Below are 20,212 nucleotides of genomic sequence, written 5' to 3' on the forward strand. Positions count from 1 at the left end.
CATTAAAGGGGCGCCATTCATTAAAGGAGCGCCATTCATTAAAGGAGGGCCATTCATTAAAGGAGCGCCATTCATTAAAGGAGCGCCATTCATTAAAGGAGCGCCATTCATTAAAGGAGCGCCATTCATTAAAGATGAGCTCTTCATTAAAGGAGCACCATTCATTAAAGGAGCACCATTCATTAAAGGAGCACCATTCAGCTTTGACCTAACTTTATTAAAGGAGCACCATTCACCTTTGATCTAACTTCATTAAGGAGCACCATTCACCTTTGATCTAACATCATTAAGGAGCACCATTCACCTTTGATCTAACTTCATTAAACTTTAAACTCACCTTTGATCTAACTTCATTGCCTCTCCTTCCAGTTCGTTCCAGTCATTGGCAGCAGAGAACTGCAAAAATCTCTGAAACTGGAAACACATCTCCCTCACTAGATTTAAGCACCAACTGTCAGAGCAGCTCACAGATTACTGCACCTGTACATAGCCCACCTATGTTTTAGCCCAAACAACTACCTCTTTCCCTACTGTATTTAATTAATTTATTTATTTTGCTCCTTTGCACCCCATTATTTTTATTTCTACTTTGCACATTCTTCCATTGCAAATCTACCATTCCAGTGTTTTACTTGCAATATTGTATTTACTTTGCCACCATGGCCTTTTTTTGCCTTTACCTCCCTTATCTCACCTCATTTGCTCACATCGTATATAGACTTGTTTGTACTGTATTATTGACTGTATGTTTGTTTTACTCCATGTGTAACTCTGTGTCGTTGTGTGTCGAACTGCTTTGCTTTATCCTGGCCAGGTCGCAATTATAAATGAGAATTTGTTCTCAACTTGCCTACCTGGTTAAATAAAGGTGAAATAAATACTAAAAATAAATTAAGGAGCACCATTCATAAAGGAGCACCATTCATTAAGGAGCACCATTCATTAAGGAGCACCATTCATTAAGGAGCACCATTCAGCTGTGATCTCACCAATATACACAGGCAGTTAGAAAAGCCAAGGCTAGCTTTTTCAAGCAGAAATTTGCTTCCTGCAACACAAACTCAAAAAAGTTCAGTGACATTGTAAAGTCCATGGAGAATAAGAGCACCTCCTCCCATCTGCCCACTGCACTGAGGATAGGAAACTCTGTCACCACCGATAAATCCACTATAATTGAGAATTTCAAATAGCATTTTTTTTACGGCTGGCCATGCTTTCCACCTGGTCCCCCTACCCCGGTCAACAACACTACACCCCCCACAGCAAGCCTTCCCCATTTTTTCCTTCTCCCAAATCCAGTCAGCTGATGTTCTGAAAGAGCTGCAAAATCTGGACCCCCACAAATCAGCCGGGCTAGACAATCTGGATCATTTCTTTCTAAAATGATCTGCCGAAATTGTTGCAACCCCTATTACTTGCCTGTTCAACCTCTCTTTCGTGTCGTCTGAGAATCCCAAAGATTGGAAAGAAGCTGCGTCCATCCCCCTCTTCAAAGGGGGAGACACTCTAGACCCAAACTGCTACAGACCTATATCTATCCTACCCTGCCTTTCTAAGGTCTTCGAAAGCCAAGTTAACAAACAGATCACCGACCATTCCGAATCCCACCATACCTTCTCCGCTATGCAATCTGGTTTCAGAGCTGGTCATGGGTGCACCCCAGCCACGCTCAAGGTCCTAAACGATATCTTATCCGCCATCGATAAGAAACAATACTGTGCAGCCGTATTCATTGACCTGGCCAAGGCTTTCGATTCTGTCAATCACCACATCCTCATCGGCAGACTCAATAGCCTTGGTTTCTCAAATGATTGCCTCGCTTGGTTCACCAACTACTTCTCCGACAGAGTTCAGTCTTAAATTTGAGGGCCTGTTGTCCGGACCTCTGGCAGTCTCTATGGGGGGTGCCACAGGGTTCAATTCTTGGGCCAACTCTCTTCTCTGTATATATCAATGATGTCGCTCTTGATGCTGGTGAGTCTCTGATCCACCTCTACGCAGACGACACCATTCTGTATACTTCTGGCCCTTCTTTTGACACTGTTAACATCCTTCCAGATGAACTTCAATGCCATACAACTCTCCTTCCATGGCTTCCAACTGCTTTTAAATACAAAACTAAATGCATGCTCTTCAACCGATCGCTGCCTGCACCTGCCCACCTGTCCAGCATCACTACTCTGGACGGTTCTGACTAGAATATGTGGACAACTACAAATACCCAGGTGTCTGGTTAGACTGTAAACTCTCCTTCCACACTCACATAAAAATACCAAAGTTAAATCAGGTGCATCTTTCTCATGGTTAAAACTGACCATCTTAAACTCTCCTTCCACACTCACTAATTGGATAAAACATCTCCAATCCAAACATGTTTTAAATCTGAGCAAGGCTTCTCTCCAATGTCTGTTCTTATCTTATGATTGTGAAAAGTTTCACAACAAAGCATCTTTCACTCATTTGCCCCTGAACCAAACATCAGGCTTCAAACATAAAGATATAAAACTGTATTTTTTTGTGAAGAATCAAAACTGACCATCTTCAAAAACCGATCCTCGACCTTTTGCTGTGATTACAGCTGATGTCATTTACAAAATAGCCTCCAACACCCTACTCAACTAATTGGATGCAGTCTATCACAGTGGCATCCGTTTTGTCACCAAAGCCCTATTAATATCAATATCTTTGCAGTTTTGCCCACTTGTTTGTGAAAACTTCTTACCAGTCTGAGCAGTGTTAAGGCTTCTCTCCAATGTCTGTTCTTATCTTATGATTGTGAAAAGTGGTTCCCACATTCAGAGCAGAAGTAAGGCTTCTCTCATCTGTGTTTCTGAAGTTGATATCTTATGCTGGTGAACCTTAAGCTCACTTGTTTGTGGAAAAAAAACTCTCTCCAGCGTAAGCGCCACCTTTTGTTGTCTTTCAGGTGAACTTCAGATATGTTTATTTTTGTCTTGATCATTGTCTTTAGCAAAACTCAGGTCTTTTCTCCTCAGAAGTCAGATTTGGTCCATCCATCTTCTGTCCCTGCCAGGCCCAAACCATGATGTGCCAAACATAACGTTTTGAATTGTTGCCAAAAAGTTCATTTTTTGTTTCATTTGAACAGAGCACCTTCTTGTCTCCCACCTCAGCTGTAGATCTCTGCAGTTCATCCAGAGTGATCATGGGCCTCTTGGCTGCATCTCTGATCAGTCTTCTCCTTGTATGAGCTGAAAGTTTAGAGGGACGGCCAGGTCTTGGTAGATTTGCAGTGGTCTGAACTCCTTCCATTTCAATATTATCGCTCAGTGCTCCTTGGGATGTTTAAAGCTTGGGAAATCTTGTTGTATCCAAATCCGGCTTTAAACATCTTCACAACTCTCGGACCTGCCTGGTGTGTTCCTTGTTCTTCATGACGCTCTCTCTTTTAACGGACCTCTGAGACTATCACAGTGCAGGTGCATTTATACGGAGACTTGATTACACACAGGTGGATTGTATTTATCATCATTAGTCATTTAGGTCAACATTGGATCATTCAGAGATCCTCAGAACCTCAGAGTTTGCTGCACTGAAAGTAAAGGGGGAATAATTTTGCATGCCCTTTTCAGTTTTTGATTTGTGTTTGAAATATCCAATAAATGTCGTTCCACTTCATGATTGTGTCCCACTTGTTGTTGATACTTCACAAAAAAATACAGTTTTATATCTTTATGTTTGAAGCCTGAAATTGGCAAAAGGTCGCAAAGTTCAAGTGGGGCCGAACTGGTCGATCTCGCAAGGCACTGTTTATCTTATGCTGGTGAACCTTAAGCTCACTTGTTTGTGGGGAAAAAACTCTCTCCAGCGTGTGGTTGGTGAACTCTCAGGCTTGGTTGAGTTAGCAAAAGGTCTTTCCTCAGTGGCAGAGTGTAGGTGGCTTCTCTCCAGTGTGTTAGCTGGAGTCTTTTCAGAGGTGGCAGGTAGCCTAGTGGTTAGAGTTTATCATTGGGGCGGCAGGGTAGCCTAGTGGTTAGAGTGTAGAGGTGGCAGGTAGCCTAGTGGTTAGAGTGTAGAGGTGGCAGGGTAGCCTAGTGGTTAGAGTGTTGGACTAGTAACCGAAAAGTTTGCAAGTTCAAACCCCCGAGCTGACAAGGTACAAATCTGTCGTTCTGCCCCTGAACAGGCAGTTAACCCACTGTTCCTAGGCCGTCATTGAAAATAAGAATTTGTTCTTAACTGACTTGCCTAGTTAAATAAAGGTCAAATAAAATCATTAAACATTTGTGTAAAAAACAAAAACAAACTGTTCCTATTTATTCATTGCACACTGTTGGTTGTATGTGCACCCATATTCAACAGCCCGAGCACCGAGAAGGCAAAGTGTTCCCATTTTTAACCACTTAACGTGTTTGAAGGTAGAACTACGCCTACCTGACAGGCCTTGGAGAGCAAATCAAGTGCACCTATTGGCCGACCAATCAGATAGCTCAGATCACCGTGTCTGCAGTTTCCACGAGCCATATAAGGCTGTAAAAAGAAACCTCGAACGCACAGCAAAGTGGATGCTGTGAGATTTCAAAACGTTTAAAAACATGACTAGAGAACGACTCCAACGAATACAGCAAAGAGCTGATGTTTAAGTTATTCAGAACCGTCAACAATTCGTTCCAACACTTTTATAAGCCATTAAAAAAAATGCACGTTCTCCCTATTTCCATAAAAAGGATAAAAGCCAACAACAGAAGATACGTTCATCTCACCGTCGTTGTTCCCTTTATTGCCACCTGTCACAATCGGACTGTGGAAGCCCAACGTGAAGACTGCGTAAACATGTTTCTGATCATTTATAAACCTACGTACCCAGCCATCACAAGTTGAGAAATCTTGAGACACTTCAAGACATAGATACTTTAAAAAAAATTACATATTTAAGATGCCATTATGTCTCAAGACACGTCTTCCAAAAGTCTGAAAACATTTTATGGTACCTCTCTCAAACCACTAATATAAAAACAACGGAGTGGCTACAGATCCGACTGTTCCGGACCCCTGTCTCCGCCAGCTAAATGTCCTGAAGCTTCTGCACATGTGGATGTACGGGATTCTCTACTTCACACACACACACACACACACACACACACACACACTGTGTTCTGTTTATATTCGGTTCTTTAGAATCCTATCATTATGTAATCTTGAGGACAATGATTGAGCTTTGATTTAACTCCCCCCCCCCAGAGTAGCCTGTTCTCTGAGTAGCCTGTTCTCTGAGTAGCCTGTTCTCTGAGTAGCCTGTTCTCTGAGTAGCCTGTTCTCTGAGTAGCCTGTTCTCTGAGTAGCCTGTTCTCTGATTAGCCTGTTCTCTGATTAGCCTGTTCTCTGAGTAGCCTGTTCTCTGAGTAGCCTGTTCTCTGAGTAGCCTGTTCTCTGTGTAGCCTGTTCTCTGATTAGCCTGTTCTCTGATTAGCCTGTTCTCTGATTAGCCTGTTCTCTGATTAGCCTGTTCTCTGAGTAGCCTGTTCTCTGAGTAGCCTGTTCTCTGATTAGCCTGTTCTCTGAGTAGCCTGTTCTCTGATTAGCCTGTTCTCTGATTAGCCCGTTCTCTGAGTAGCCCGTTCTCTGAGTAGCCCGTTCTCTGAGTAGCCCGTTCTCTGAGTAGCCCGTTCTCTGAGTAGCCCGTTCTCTGATTAACCCGTTCTCTGATTAGCCCGTTCTCTGAGTAGCCCGTTCTCTGAGTAGCCCGTTCTCTGATTAGCCCGTTCTCTGAGTAGCCCGTTCTCTGAGTAGCCCGTTCTCTGATTAGCCTGTTCTCTGAGTAGCCTGTTCTCTGAGTAGCCTGTTCTCTGAGTAGCCTGTTCTCTGATTAATGAGTAGAGCAGAGACTGAGTGTAAAGTAAAGAATCCCTTTAGCTTTCGGGAAGAGAGGTCCAGAAAAGTTGGCCTGGAAAATGTCTTGAAGACACTTCCCTAAATATAGTTTTCTTGTGTCTTGACGTGTCGTGGTGCCTCAAGACAATGTTTTCCCGACCTGTACTTCCTGTAAGACCTGTTGGACCAGATTCCACTTCCTAATCCCTTTTAAGGATTATTTAAGATCTACGACACAATGAAGTTATTCATAATGGTCAGAATATGTGCATTTTGTTTAAATGCTAGTGCAGAATATTTATTATAAAAACATTTTATTTTAAATGTTGTGTGCCACCAGGAGATGAGTCTTTTTCATGCTCCTAGGATAGCAGCTGATTCTTCTTCTTCATATTATTAATGTGTCCAAAGTAAACACATTCTGCTCCTACATAACCCTCCTACTTATTTTGATCAGTCAAATCTCACTCATCTTCTCCTCCTCCTCCTCGTCTCATAGTTCCACTCAGTCCCGTTGTTTTCCTGCAGTCGACAAGCCGCACAGACAACCTCTTCAGACCCAGCAGTCTTTTACATTGATCAGTCAAATCTTCCTCTTTGTCTCCTCGTCTCGTAGTTCCATTCAGCCCCGTTGTTTTCCTGCAGTCGACCAGCCGCACAGACACCCTCTTCAGACCCAGCAGTAAGGCGCTACCCGGAGAGGCACGACTCGGGGATTCCGGGAGGGCGGAAGGGTGCGGGCTAGCGTTGTCCTGGAAACCACAGAAGGGGAGGAATGTTTAACGATAATTCACATTCCATACAGCCCCCATGGACACTCACCACAGAATTTACTGTATCTCAATGCTTGATTGTGTTTCTGCGCATGAGCTTAGGTAGCCAACGTCGCCCTGATATCGTCTATAAGCACGATCAAGGATTTCTAGTGGATAAGCAGTTTCTACATATCTTCATACTAAACCATCTTTGATGATACTGTAGACAAACAAAATGTTGGTTTTATTAAGAGTACTTTTTGAACGGCCATTTTGGGGTATTCTATTGACTGTAGCAGTGTGGGACAGAATGGAGCTCTAATGTTGTCCTGGGTTATACAGTAGGCTCGTTGACGTTCCCCGTTTCTACTGCGAGATTTGAGTGGAGACAAACAGATTCTGTTCATTCAGCTGTCCTGATGAGCCCTTCCCAGCTAGCTAGTTAATAGTTGTGGGTAGCAACTTCAGCCAGAATTTGAAACTTGTCTGTTGAAGTTGGGACTTGGGAGCGTGTTTAAATCCGAGTAATTGTTAGTATGTATTTATTTTAAGAGACATTAATGCCGTAGTTGAACATTTTCAGTGAAAATCATTACAATAAATGCACTCCACCCTGGCCTGATATTGGCTACAGTGTCGAACTACTTCCCCCTCTCTCTTTACTGAGGTCAGCAGGAGGACAGTGCCACACGTGTTGTCGTGTTACCGGCTTGCAATGCAAACTCTCCCGACTGAGCAGTAGCCTATCACGGTGATAGGCAGATGGTTTAGGTCTTTTAAAGGTGCTACACATATTTATATAAAAAAAATGCATTCTAATTTCTGAAAATGTCCTTCGTATATCTGCAGTGGAATGATAGTGTTTCACAATGTTACTTACCTGCCAGTGTTGTGATTGGCTGTGATATTCGCCTATTAATTTCTCCCACCCATCCTGCAGTGTTGTGATTGGCTGTGATATTTGCCTATTAATTTCTCCCACCCGTCCTGCAGTGTTGTGATTGGCTGTGATATTTGCCTATTAATTTCTCCCACCAGTCCTGCAGTGTTGTGATTGGCTGTGATATTCGCCTATTAATTTCTCCCACCCGTCCTGCAGTGTTGTGATTGGCTGTGATATTCGCCTATTAATTTCTCCCACCCGTCCCGCAGTGTTGTGATTGGCTGTGATATTCGCTTATTAATTTCTCCCACCCGTCCTGCAGTGTTGTGATTGGCTGTGATATTCGCCTATTAATTTCTCCCACCCGTCCTGCATCTGTTGTCAAAATGGGAAAGCTGTTTTGTGTTTGTGTTATATAGTGGAAATCGGGTCAAGCACCCAATGTCGAAAAAGTAATTTCCTGGTTGGTAAAATTCAACACTGTTTGCTCAATTTCAGTTTGTGCGTGAATTCAAGCACTGAATAACATAGGGAATCATTGTACCATGAAATCGATGTGAAATATCTTTTCAATAACAGATGTTTGAAGCTGGTGGACCACAACCGAAAGGAAAATGCTCAAGAGCAAGTCTCCGCCATGTTACAGGGGAAAAGGGGAGGAGAGCAAGTCTCCGCCATGTTACAGGGGAAAAGGGGAGGAGAGCAAGTCTCCGCCCTGTTACAGGGGAAAAGGGGAGGAGAGCAAGTCTCCGCCATGTTACAGGGGAAAAGGGGAGGAGAGCAAGTCTCCGCCATGTTACAGGGGAAAAGGGGAGGAGAGCAAGTCTCCGCCATGTTACAGGGGAAAAGGGGAGGAGAGCAAGTCTCCGCCATGTTACAGGGGAAAAGGGGAGGAGAGCAAGTCTCCGCCATGTTACAGGGGAAAATGGGGAGGGGAGGAGCAAGTCATGTTCCGCCCATGTTACAGGGGAAAAGGGGGGAGGAGAGCAAGTCTCCGCCATGTCACAGGGGAAAAGGGGAGGAGAGCAAGTCTCCGCCCTGTCACAGGGGAAAAGGGGAGGAGAGCAAGTCTCCGCCATGTTACAGGGGAAAAGGGGAGGAGAGCAAGTCTCCACCATGTTACAGGGGAAAAGGGGAGGAGAGCAAGTCTCCGCCATGTTACAGGGGAAAAGGGGAGGAGAGCAAGTCTCCGCCATGTTACAGGGGAAAAGGGGAGGAGAGCAAGTCTCCGCCATGTTACAGGGAAAAGGGGAGGAGAGCAAGTCTCCGCCATGGGTTACAGGGAAAAAGGGGAGGAGAGCAAGTCTCCGCCATGTTACAGGGGAAAAGGGGAGGAGAGCAAGTCTCCGCCATGTTACAGGGGAAAAGGGGAGGAGAGCAAGTCTCCGCCATGTTACAGGGGAAAAGGGGAGGAGAGCAAGTATCCGCCATGTTACAGGGGAAAGGGGAGGAGATTTGTTTTGAATGAAGCTTCGTGCTGTTGTAACTCACCTAGTTTCCACATATGGGATAAATTAGGTGTAGCGCCTTTAATTAAAGGTTTGGGTTAGCAGTGTGGTTAAGGCTTTTTTCTGATTTTAAGAAAATAAATAGTTGAACTAAATGGGTCTTCTGTCTTTGCCACTAGGTCAGATAGTGAGTGAGCATCCGTTCCACATTCCAGGGGTATAATGCCGAGATAACTAGTAAATCGGTCGGATGCATAAAATGGCGATTTAATGATAAGATAGCTACCCTAACTATGGGTGATTATTTTGACACTAACTTTTCATTTAAGTAAATCTATCGTCAGAGCAGAACCCACAACAGAATAAACGAGTAACATTGCTAGATAGCATGCTAGTTAACTCACCTGATCCATGGCTATATTGAGCTACTAGCAAGCCTCTGTCCGACGTTCCACGTATCTACCGTGCGTAGCTAGATCATTCACGACGTTCAGTTAGTTGTCCTGGGTTTTGTAGTTTGAGCTGTAGTTTGAGAGCTGAGTCCTCCGGTAGAGAAGGTTATACTTTTTAGCGAGGCAATAACGTCTGCTTTGACCCCCCCCCCATCCAGAAGAGGACTGGTCACCCCTCATAGCCTGGTTCCTCTCTAGGTTTCTTCCTAGGTTTGGCCTTTCTAGGGAGTTTTCCCGAGCCACCGTGCTTCTACACCTGCATTGCTTGCTGTTTGGGGTTTTAGGCTGGGTTTCTGCACAGCACTTTAATATATCAGCTGATGTAAGAAGGGCTATATAAATACATTTAGTTTAATATAATTCACATAGTTTTCTATTCCATGTGCATAGTGGGAATGTGAAGTAGGGGTTGGCAGGATGCCTAGTAGTTAGAGCGTTGGGCCAGTAAGGTTGCTGGATCAAATCCCTGAGCTGACAAGGTAAAAAAAAATCTGTCGTTCTGCCAGTGAACAAGGCAGTTAACCCACTGTTACCATCATTGTAAATAAGAATTTGTTATTAACTGACTTGCCTAGTTAAAAAAATGTTTTTAATGTTACAGGTTACAGCTCCACTTTTCTATTGGCCACATCGGGTAAATGACGTTCCCGTTGACCTTATAACCTAAGAGAACGGCACGTCATTCACCTTATAACCTAAGAGAACGGCACGTCATTCACCTGTTGACCTTATAACCTAAGAGAACGACAGTCGGCTACAGCTACTAATGAAGACAACATTTAAAAATGTTTTTTTTTATTTTGAAATGGACAAATGTAAAATGCTTCTTATTGTAATGAGGTCTGTTACTGTTGGGCTGGAACAAAAATCTACAAATCCAGTGTATATCCAGGACCAAAGGCGGACAATTTTGTGTTTTTATCATCATGTGGATTATAAATGTCTGTGTACATTGTAAGGACAACATTACGTTTATCAAAGAAACCAGCGAGGGAACAGTATCTGGTTTTCTCCCAAGACAGTAATTTCCTGTTCAACACCAAATATTTGGTGGCCTTATCCGCACGTTAGTCTAGAACCATCAGTCATTAGACGGGACAGAATTCAGGGGGGATTCCTATGGGTTGTGTCCTCAATGGCGCTGCCCAAGCTGTCACATACGCTATAATGGCACAGAAATAAATATTAGTCTTCTATCTCTATGGTCGAGAACAACAGGTGAGCAACAATAGTGGAATCGGCGCTTCGCCTTCAAAATAAAAGTCCCCCCTTGAAAGTGACGCAAAAAAATAGTGAAATCGGACAAGATAATACTAAACAAGGTCGGAATGTGGTTATATCAATTCAATACAAGACAATCAGTTTTCAGAATTTCATTGGGGGTCTATTTATTTTACAATGTACAGGTTTACCTATGGATCTGGGGTCCATGAAATGGGGTATCAGCCAACTCAGTGACGCCCACAGATTACAATTATGAAGAGTTTGCAAGAAACATCAGCGTCGTAGATCTTATTGTGGAACTTGAACTGTGGTAAATCACCTTCCCTCTCAGTCGATTGTGTTTATTGGATATTCCTATTGACAAACCACCCAGCTTTGATGTAGTTAGAAGGTCTATTTACCTGCTTTTGAGAGAAGCTGGCTAAGGCACCAAGAGACTTCCAGGATTGCGCTAACAATATGGTAACTTCAATAACTCTCAAAGTATCCCTTTAATACATCTCAAAGTATCCCTTTAATAACTCTCAAAGTATCCCTTTAATAACTCTCAAAGTATCCCTTTAATAACTCTCAAAGTATCCCTTTAATACATCTCAAAGTATCCCTTTAATAACTCTCAAAGTATCCCTTTAATACATCTCAAAGTATCCCTTTAATAACTCTCAAAGTATCCCTTTAATACATCTCAAAGTATCCCTTTAATAACTCTCAAAGTATCCCTTTAATAACTCTCAAAGTATCCCTTTAATAACTCTCAAAGAAACAGGCAATTAACAATAACAATTACAAAGCGATCACCCCGCCTCCGTTTTGGTCAAACGCTGAGGGATGGGCCAAGAGAAATGTAACCCACTCTCAGATTCATAGACAGAGATATGGATGGATGCAATCAACATTATTTCTCTAACCAAGTTTTGAAGGTATGCAGTGTTTATTTAGATTTACAATGTTTACAAACATTGAAGTAAAACAAGCATATGATTTTTTTGCGGTTATGACGGGTTGTGACACTTAAACTAAGATCATCAGGAAATTATAAATTACATTCTTTAAGAATCAATTTGTATACACAATTTATGTGACCCGTTTCAAGACACTAGGTGTATGTCGCATGTCACTACTTCACAGGAGTGGCATTTGAACATTACTTCTTTTTTTATTTTTTATAAAAATGTATTATGTTGGCAGAAATGCCTTATGGAACATGTGAACTTTCACGTGCTTTAATAACAAACTTGTATTCCATCTGTAAATACCAAAACAATGGTTAAATTACGAGCCTAGTTGGTTTAGCCACAACAACAAAATACGAAACACCTGGTCTATGGATTACATCTTCAAACGAAGGGCAACCATGGCAACCATGACAGAGGGAGAAGCGTCCATCCATGTGTACAGGTAAGAGTCTCGCTAAATCACGGGAGGTTGATGGCACCTTAATAGGGGAGGGTGGGCTCGTGGTATGGTACATCTCACTGGAATGTGAGATGTAATCTACACCTCGATTAGGATGACACATCCTAATTATTATTTTATTTTTTCAATTTGAGCTTAATTATTTCTCAGACTGGTCTCATAGATTAGATGCAACATAGTAAACTTAAAACCTAAGAACACTCAAATTAGTATATGTTATGTTTCGTATGGTTACATAAGACAGGTGGTTACCTAAGGCAAAAATAAAAGGATGCGCAACGTCTAGCAATCCAAAGGTTGTCCGTTCGAATCTCATCACGTACAACTTTAGCATTGTAACTAATTAGCAATTTTGCAATCCCTTAGCATGTTAGCTAACCCTTCCTCTAACCTTAACCTAACCCCCAACTCCTAGAGCTAGCTGATGTTAGCTACAACAAATTGGAATTCGTCACATATCATACGTTTTGCAAATTCATAACACATTGTATGAAATGGATGCTGGACATCCACAAATTAATCCACACCATATGTAACATATCACACTAAATGGAGTGTCTCGGATTTACGTACAGAATAATACGAAACGCTCCGAGACCATGTTGTTATTTCTATAGAACCTACACATTCTCATTCTTAACTTCTAAAGCAAGTGGGGTAGTTGTGGCTTTTGTGAAAACGGTCGTAAGAGTAGCTGCTCACCGATTTGAGGCTCCAACGCAGTTCTACCACCACATCCGCTATGTGGGTGTCTGCTCTCACCAGTTAAGACTTGATCTGATTGAATCAAAGTAATAAATTAGAAAAGCAGATGGTGCATTACCCCGCTGAAACAGGTGTTCAACTCTGCTAGCCAGCACCTCTCCTAAACAGGTGTTCTCCTCCCCTAGCCAGCACCTCTCCTAAACAGGTGTTCTCCTCCCCTAGCCAGCACCTCTCCTAAACAGGTGTTCTACTCCACTAGCCAGCACCTCTCCTAAACAGGTGTTCAACTCTGCTAGCCAGCACCTCTCCTAAACAGGTGTTCTCCTCCCCTAGCCAGCACCTCTCCTAAACAGGTGTTCTCCTCCCCTAGCCAGCACCTCTCCTAAACAGGTGTTCTACTCCCCTAGCCAGCACCTCTCCTAAACAGGTGTTCTACTCCACTAGCCAGCACCTCTCCTAAACAGGTGTTCTACTCTGCTAGCCAGCACCTCTCCTAAACAGGTGTTCTCCTCCCCTAGCCAGCACCTCTCCTAAACAGGTGTTCTACTCTGCTAGCCAGCACCTCTCCTAAACAGGTGTTCTACTGCCCTAGCCAGCACCTCTCCTAAACAGGTGTTCTGCTCCCCTAGCCAGCACCTCTCCTAAACAGGTGTTCTACTGCCCTAGCCAGCACCTCTCCTAAACAGGTGTTCTGCTCTCCTAGCCAGCACCTCTCCTAAACAGGTGTTCTACTGCCCTAGCCAGCACCTCTCCTAGCCAGCACCTCTCCTAAACAGGTGTTCTCCTCCCCTAGCCAGCACCTCTCCTAAACAGGTGTTCTACTCCCCTAGCCAGCACCTCTCCTAAACAGGTGTTCTACTCTCCTAGCCAGCACCTCTCCTAAGCAGGTGTTCTACTCTGCTAGAAAACCTATCTACTGTCATAAAAAAAATCATATCAAAATAACCAGACATGTTTTCTCTTACATCTTACAGATAATGTCTTCTACCTCGAGGTAGATGCTGAATAGGAATACATATTATTAATAAATACTGTGAATAGGTAGTGTGCTCATCTTTTTGGGGTACTCTATTGTTGTCAACTTGCTCTTTTCCACATCCAAAGTTTTTTTTTTTTTTTATCTAGATGAGACCATACTATTCCTTTCGAGATGAGACCATACTATTCCTTTCGAGATGAGACCATACATACTATTCCTTTCAAGCCACACTGGAAGAACCATCTTCCAAGTGGGGGACCGACGATGCAGATGTCGACCATGGAGCACATGCAAACATAACCGGATTATCTGTAGAGGATTGACACACACACACACACACACACACACACACACACACACACACACACACACACACACACACACACACACACACACACACACACACACACACACACACACACACACACACAGAGAGAGAGCCAAGATTTTGAAAATAATTTAATCACATAAAGCATACAAATTGATTCTGATGTGCTCTATACTCAAGAATTCATGTCTTGAGATTTGTTTTAACACATACCAATTATTTTTTAGTAGACTTTATCCAATTAGATTTCATATGGCATAACAAAAAGCACACATTTTCTGTAACAAATATGAGATAATGGGAGCACTTGTTCTCTCATGAATTCTAAGTATGTGTGACGTACTAGAGCTCTTTCCACACTGGGAGTAATGGCAAGGCTTCTCCCCTGTTCTCTTCTTCCATGTGTTTGTTACCTCATGGTCCTTCAGGTTCCCCAACTGGGTAAATATCTCTCCACACTGAGAGCATTGATATTGTTTCTCTTTAGTGTGGATTCTTTCATGCTCTGTCAGTTGCCTTAAGGTAAATCTCATTCCACAGTAGGATCAGAGGAAAGGCTACTCTACAGAGTTTGTTAGCTCATGTTAATTTTATTCCACAGTGGGAGTAATTCCAAAAGGCTTCACGCTTGTGTGTACTTTCTCATGCTGTTTCAGTTTGCCTAATTTCTTAAAACTCTTTCCACACTGGGAGCAGTGGTAAGGCTTCTCCGCTGTGTGTGCTCGCTCATGTATTTTCAGACTCCCTAGCTGGTTAAAACTCTTTCCACACTGGGAGCATTGATAGGGCTTCTCTCCTGAGTGTATTCTCTCATGTGTTTTCAAGTTACATGACATGGTGAAATTCTTTCCGCACTGTGAGCAATGGTAAGGCTTCTCTCCTGTGTGTGTTCTTTCATGGTATTTCAGGTATGCGGGCTGGGAAAAACTATTTTGACACTGGGAGCATTGGTAGGGCTTCTCTCCAGTGTGTATTCTCTCATGTCGTTTCAGGCCGTTTAACCGGCTAAATCTCTTCCCACAGTCTGAGCAGTGGTAAGGCTTTTCTCCAGAGTGTAAACCTATATGTCTTTTCAGGGAATCTGATGAGGTAAAACTATTTCCACACTGGGAGCATTGGAATGGTTTTTCTCCTGTGTGTACACTCTTATGCAATTTAAGATGCGATGACCGGGAGAATCTCTTTCCACACTGGGAGCATTGGAACGGCTTCTCTCCTGAGTGTATTCTCTCATGTGATTTCAGGGAACCTGATGAGGAAAATCTCTTTCCACACTGGGAGCATTGGAACGGCTTCTCTCCTGAGTGTATTCTCTCATGTGATTTCAGGGAACCTGATGAGGAAAACCTCTTTTCACACTGGGAGCATTGGAACGGCTTCTCTCCTGAGTGTATTCTCTCATGTGATTTCAGGGAACCTGATGAGGAAAACCTCTTTTCACATTGAAAGCAGTGATGTGGTCTTGCTGATTTGGACATCACTGGGCCTGGTTCCTCGGCGGGACACGTCCCACTTTCAGAGTAAGAGTCTGGTCTCTCTCCTGCCAAAGACAGAGATTTTTTCAGATTAACAGAGAATTTCCAGAGTGGGCTCTCTGTTCCCTTTGAAGTAAGGACAATTGTACACGTAGAAATTGATAGGCCATCAACCTCTCCAGGGGGTGTGGGACGGTAACGTCCCACCTGGCCAACATTCAGTGAAATTGCAGAACACCAAATTCAAAAACAGAAATACTCATAATAAAAATTCATGAAACATACAGGTGTTAAACATCGGTTTAAAGATGAACTTCTCGTTAATCCAACCACGGTGTCAGATTTCAAAAAGGGTTTACGGCGAAAGCAAACCATGTGATTATCGGAGAACAGCGCCCAGCAGACAAATCATTACAAACAGTTACCAGCCAAGTAGAGGAGTTACGCAAGTCAGAAATAACGATAAAATGTATCAGTTACCTTTGATGATCTTCATATGCTTGCGATCACAAGACTCCCATTTACTCAATAAATGTTTGTTTTGTTCGATAAAGTCCCTCTTTATATCTAAAAACCTCTGCTTTGTTTGAGTGTTTTGTTCAGTAATCCACAGGCTCAAAGGCAGTCACAAAAGGAAGACGAAAATATAATCAATTCTCAGGTTGTTTTTAGTCATAATAATCAATAATATTTCAACCGGACAAAAGCTTTGTCAATATAAAAGGAAAACAAGAAAGGCACACTCTCTGGGACACTGAATGGTCTACTCATTCAGAGTGGTCTTACTCCCACATTGTTCAGAATACAAGCCTGAAACCATTTTTAAAGACTGTTGACATTTAGTGGAAGCCAATGGAAGTTCTGTACTGCACTCTACTGTTATGTTCTGAACTCCACTGTTCTGTTCTGCACTCCACTGTTCTGTTCTGCACTCTACTGTTCTGTTCTGCACTCTACTGTTCTGTACTGCTGCACTCTACTGTTCTGTACTGCACTCTACTGTTCTGTTCTGTACTCTACTGTTCTGTACTGCACTCTACTGTTCTGTTCTGAACTCCACTGTTCTGTTCTGCACTCAACTGTTCTGTTATGTTCTGTACTGTTATGTTCTGTACTGCACTCAACTTATGTTCTGTACTGCACTCTACTGTTCTGTACGGCACTCTACTGTTATGTACTGAACTCCACTGTTCTGTTGTGTACGGCACTCTACTGTTATGTTCTGAACTCTACTGATCTGTTCTCTACTCTACAGTTATGCACTGAACTCTATACAGCTATTGCACTGAACTCTATACAGCTGTTGCACTGAACTCTATACAGTTGTTGCACTGAACTCTATACAGTTATGCACTGATCTCTATACAGTTATGCACTTAACTCTATACAGTTATGCACTGAACTCTATACAGTTGTTGCACTGAACTCTATACAGTTGTTGCACTGAACTCTATACAGTTATGCACTGAACTCTATACAGTTATTGCACTGAACTCTATACAGTTATGCACTGAACTCTACAGTTATGCACTGAACTCTACAGTTATGCACTGAACTCTATACAGTTATGCACTGAACTCTATACAGCTATTGCACTGAACTCTACAGTTATGCACTGAACTCTATACAGTTATGCACTGAACTCTATACAGTTATTGCACTGAACTCTATACAGTTATGCACTGAACTCTACAGCTATTGCACTGAACTCTATACAGTTATTGCACTGAACTCTATACAGTTATGCACTGAACTCTATACAGCTATTGCACTGAACTCTATACAGTTATGCACTGAACTCTATACAGCTATTGCACTGAACTCTATACAGCTGTTGCACTGAACTCTATACAGTTGTTGCACTGAACTCTATACAGTTATGCACTGATCTCTATACAGTTATGCACTTAACTCTATACAGTTATGCACTGAACTCTATACAGTTGTTGCACTGAACTCTATACAGTTGTTGCACTGAACTCTATACAGTTATGCACTGAACTCTATACAGTTATTGCACTGAACTCTATACAGTTATGCACTGAACTCTACAGTTATGCACTGAACTCTACAGTTATGCACTGAACTCTATACAGTTATGCACTGAACTCTATACAGCTATTGCACTGAACTCTACAGTTATGCACTGAACTCTATACAGTTATGCACTGAACTCTATACAGTTATTGCACTGAACTCTATACAGTTATGCACTGAACTCTACAGCTATTGCACTGAACTCTATACAGTTATTGCACTGAACTCTATACAGTTATGCACTGAACTCTATACAGCTATTGCACTGAACTCTATACAGTTATGCACTGAACTCTATACAGCTATTGCACTGAACTCTATACAGTTATGCACTGAACTCTACAGCTATTGCACTGAACTCTACAGTTATGCACTGAACTCTACGGTTGTTGCACTGAACTCTACAGCTATTGCACTGAACTCTATACAGTTATGCACTGAACTCTACAGTTGTTGCACTGAACTCTACAGTTATGCACTGAACTCTACAGTTGTTGCACTGAACTCTACGGTTGTTGCACTGAACTCTACAGTTATTGCACTGAACTCTACTCTACTGATCTGTTCTCTACTGATCTGTTCTCTACTCTACTGATCTGTTCTCTACTCTACTGATCTGTTCTCTACTCTACTGATCTGTACTGAACTGTCCTTTGATGTCCAAACTTCAGATTTGGTCCGGACCAACCAAATTTGGTCTTGTTTCGGTGCAGAAGCTCATTAAAATAATAGCCAGTGTATAGAACAATACCCGAATATACAAAGTAGGACAGTGCATATTTCTACCTTTGTGTACCTATTCAGGATACATCACCACGAAGAGAGAACCCACCTCACTTACTGTATTTCAATAACCAAAACTGATGTTTTTCAAAGTCAGTGTGTGATGTCATAGATGACACCTCATTCTTCCTGCAGACATCGTCGATTCTTAATTCGGAGTGAATATTTAACAGAGTTTTTTTTGAGTGAATATTTAACAGAGTTTTTTTTTAGTGAATATTTAACAGAGATTTTTGGAATGTACACAAACTGAGGGAGATGGAACCAACATTCTGTAACCAAATTTTGCATCTGCACAGTTCAACAGTATAAGTGTTTTGCTGTTGTCAAATGTTAAAAGTAGTGATTGTGCATAGAGTGGAAAGGTTTGATCAGCTTTGAAATCAATGTTTTTGTTGTTGTTTAGCATACATTTAAAGTAAAAAATCTGAGTCTCGCGATTCCATACCTTTAACAATTCCTACTACAGAACAAATTACTCAAAGTGTAGAACTTCAGTAGAATGCCCATTTAATAAAGGGGAAATCTGCAGTTGCTACGTTCACTTTTTTTGGGCTTATACATTAATTATATGTACCCATTGATTCTTGAAAATATAAGTTATTAATGCCTCATGAGCGTAGTTCGACTGTAATACCCCACCAGAATCCACTATATACAATCAAAACAAGGTTAAACCTATCATTTTGGATGGTCAGTCTTTGCATCCATAGTTCTGTCTATGAATTTGAGAGTGGTTACATTTCATCAGCCCCACCCCACAGATTTTTACAGGAACAGGGGCGGGGATCCCGCTTTGATATTGTTTCAACTGCAGATTTCCCCTTAAAAACCACTCGTTTGGATCAACAACTGCGGCGCTTGTGCCCATGTTTTTAAGATAGTACACTACTCACTGGTGTTAATCAGATCTCCAGTCTGCTCTTCTTCCTCCTCCAATGTGACAGTAATCTCCCCCTCCTCTTCTTTCACCGTGACAATCATCGCCTCTTCCTCCCCTTTCACTCCGAAAACGGCATCCTCCTCTTCCTCGTAGTCTTCCTTCACATTAACATCCTCCTCTTTCACTCTGAAAGCTTCTTCTTCTTTCAATATAACAGCTTCATCTTTTTTAACTGTGACAGCCTCCTCTCCCTCCTCCTCTTTCACGAGAGCTTTTTTCTCTGTCCAGCAGACCTGCTCTTCTTTAGCAAGGGACAAACTCATGGTCGAATATGTTAGCTAGCTAGTTAGCATTAGCGAATAGCCCACCAATGTTACTAGGCTAAGTTAATAAGTAATCTTACCGACAACGTAAATATGAAATTTTATGAAGTATAGTAAGTAACCAGACAGTGTGTTTAAAACACTGAGGTTAATATACACAAAAAATGGTCAATGAGCTCCAATGTTTCGGTGTTATGTTGGCTAGCTAGCTGTGAAGATGGCTGAATCAGTAGCAGTGTTGAAGCTGTTGTTGAAGAAGTGTCCCGCACCGTCCATTAGATTATACGTCACGCAAGAGGCACCAGCTGAAAGACTCGTATTGCCATCTGCTGACTCATGTGGGTAAACGCAATTTAACAAAAATAATATTCTTGCAATTAATTAAACACTAGGCAGGTTTTAATTTACCTAGGATAATTCGAAAAGCAATGTCGCAGAAAGAAAATCATTGCGACCTGTGTGTAACAGAAACGGCAGGAGAAATCTTCAAAAGATACAATTTTAGTCTCAGTTAAGCAGGGCTGGAATGGTCTTCTGTATAACTTTCTTTATTGCAACAAAAACATGATGGAAAATGTGCAGTTGGGGCTGTAACACAGGGTTATAAACTGGATGTGTCATCTCGTATAACATCCGGTTCAGAGTTACACCCAGCAGCCGGCTCAGAGTGACAGTGCCTTCAGAAAGTA

At 42.2% G+C, this 20,212-nt stretch overlaps 1 protein-coding gene across 3 annotated transcripts; it reads right to left on the reverse strand.

The window, feature by feature from the left end:
- Nucleotides 1-4,749: 4,749 nt before the first annotated feature.
- LOC135532578 (zinc finger protein OZF-like) lies at nucleotides 4,750-19,764 on the reverse strand. Of its 3 annotated transcripts, none has more exons than XM_064960066.1 (2): nucleotides 19,214-19,764; nucleotides 4,750-6,584 (listed from the first exon to the last, which is right to left on the reverse strand). In XM_064960066.1, exons 1-2 carry the CDS (start codon nucleotides 19,521-19,523, stop codon nucleotides 6,574-6,576), a joined length of 321 nt encoding a protein of 106 aa, XP_064816138.1. In that variant the 5' UTR covers nucleotides 19,524-19,764; the 3' UTR covers nucleotides 4,750-6,573. The 3 variants fall into 3 exon arrangements, with proteins under 3 accessions (XP_064816138.1, XP_064816143.1, XP_064816132.1); XM_064960071.1 differs by lacking the exon at nucleotides 19,214-19,764 and adding an exon at nucleotides 9,323-9,371; XM_064960060.1 differs by lacking the exon at nucleotides 4,750-6,584 and adding an exon at nucleotides 14,213-15,562.
- Nucleotides 19,765-20,212: the final 448 nt, after the last annotated feature.

The sequence above is a fragment of the Oncorhynchus masou genome, chromosome 5, assembly GCF_036934945.1.
Source record: "Oncorhynchus masou masou isolate Uvic2021 chromosome 5, UVic_Omas_1.1, whole genome shotgun sequence".
NCBI lineage: Eukaryota > Metazoa > Chordata > Actinopteri > Salmoniformes > Salmonidae > Oncorhynchus > Oncorhynchus masou.

Excerpts from the sequence above, each read along its gene's own strand:
- LOC135532578 (XM_064960060.1), bottom strand. The coding sequence starts at position 19,523 with ATGAGTTTGTCCCTTGCTAAAGAAGAGCAGGTCTGCTGGACAGAGAAA. Across the intron at positions 15,563-19,213 it reads TGGAGATCTGATTAACACCA|GAGAGAGACCAGACTCTTAC; the intron begins GTGAGTAGTGTA and ends TGTCTTTGGCAG.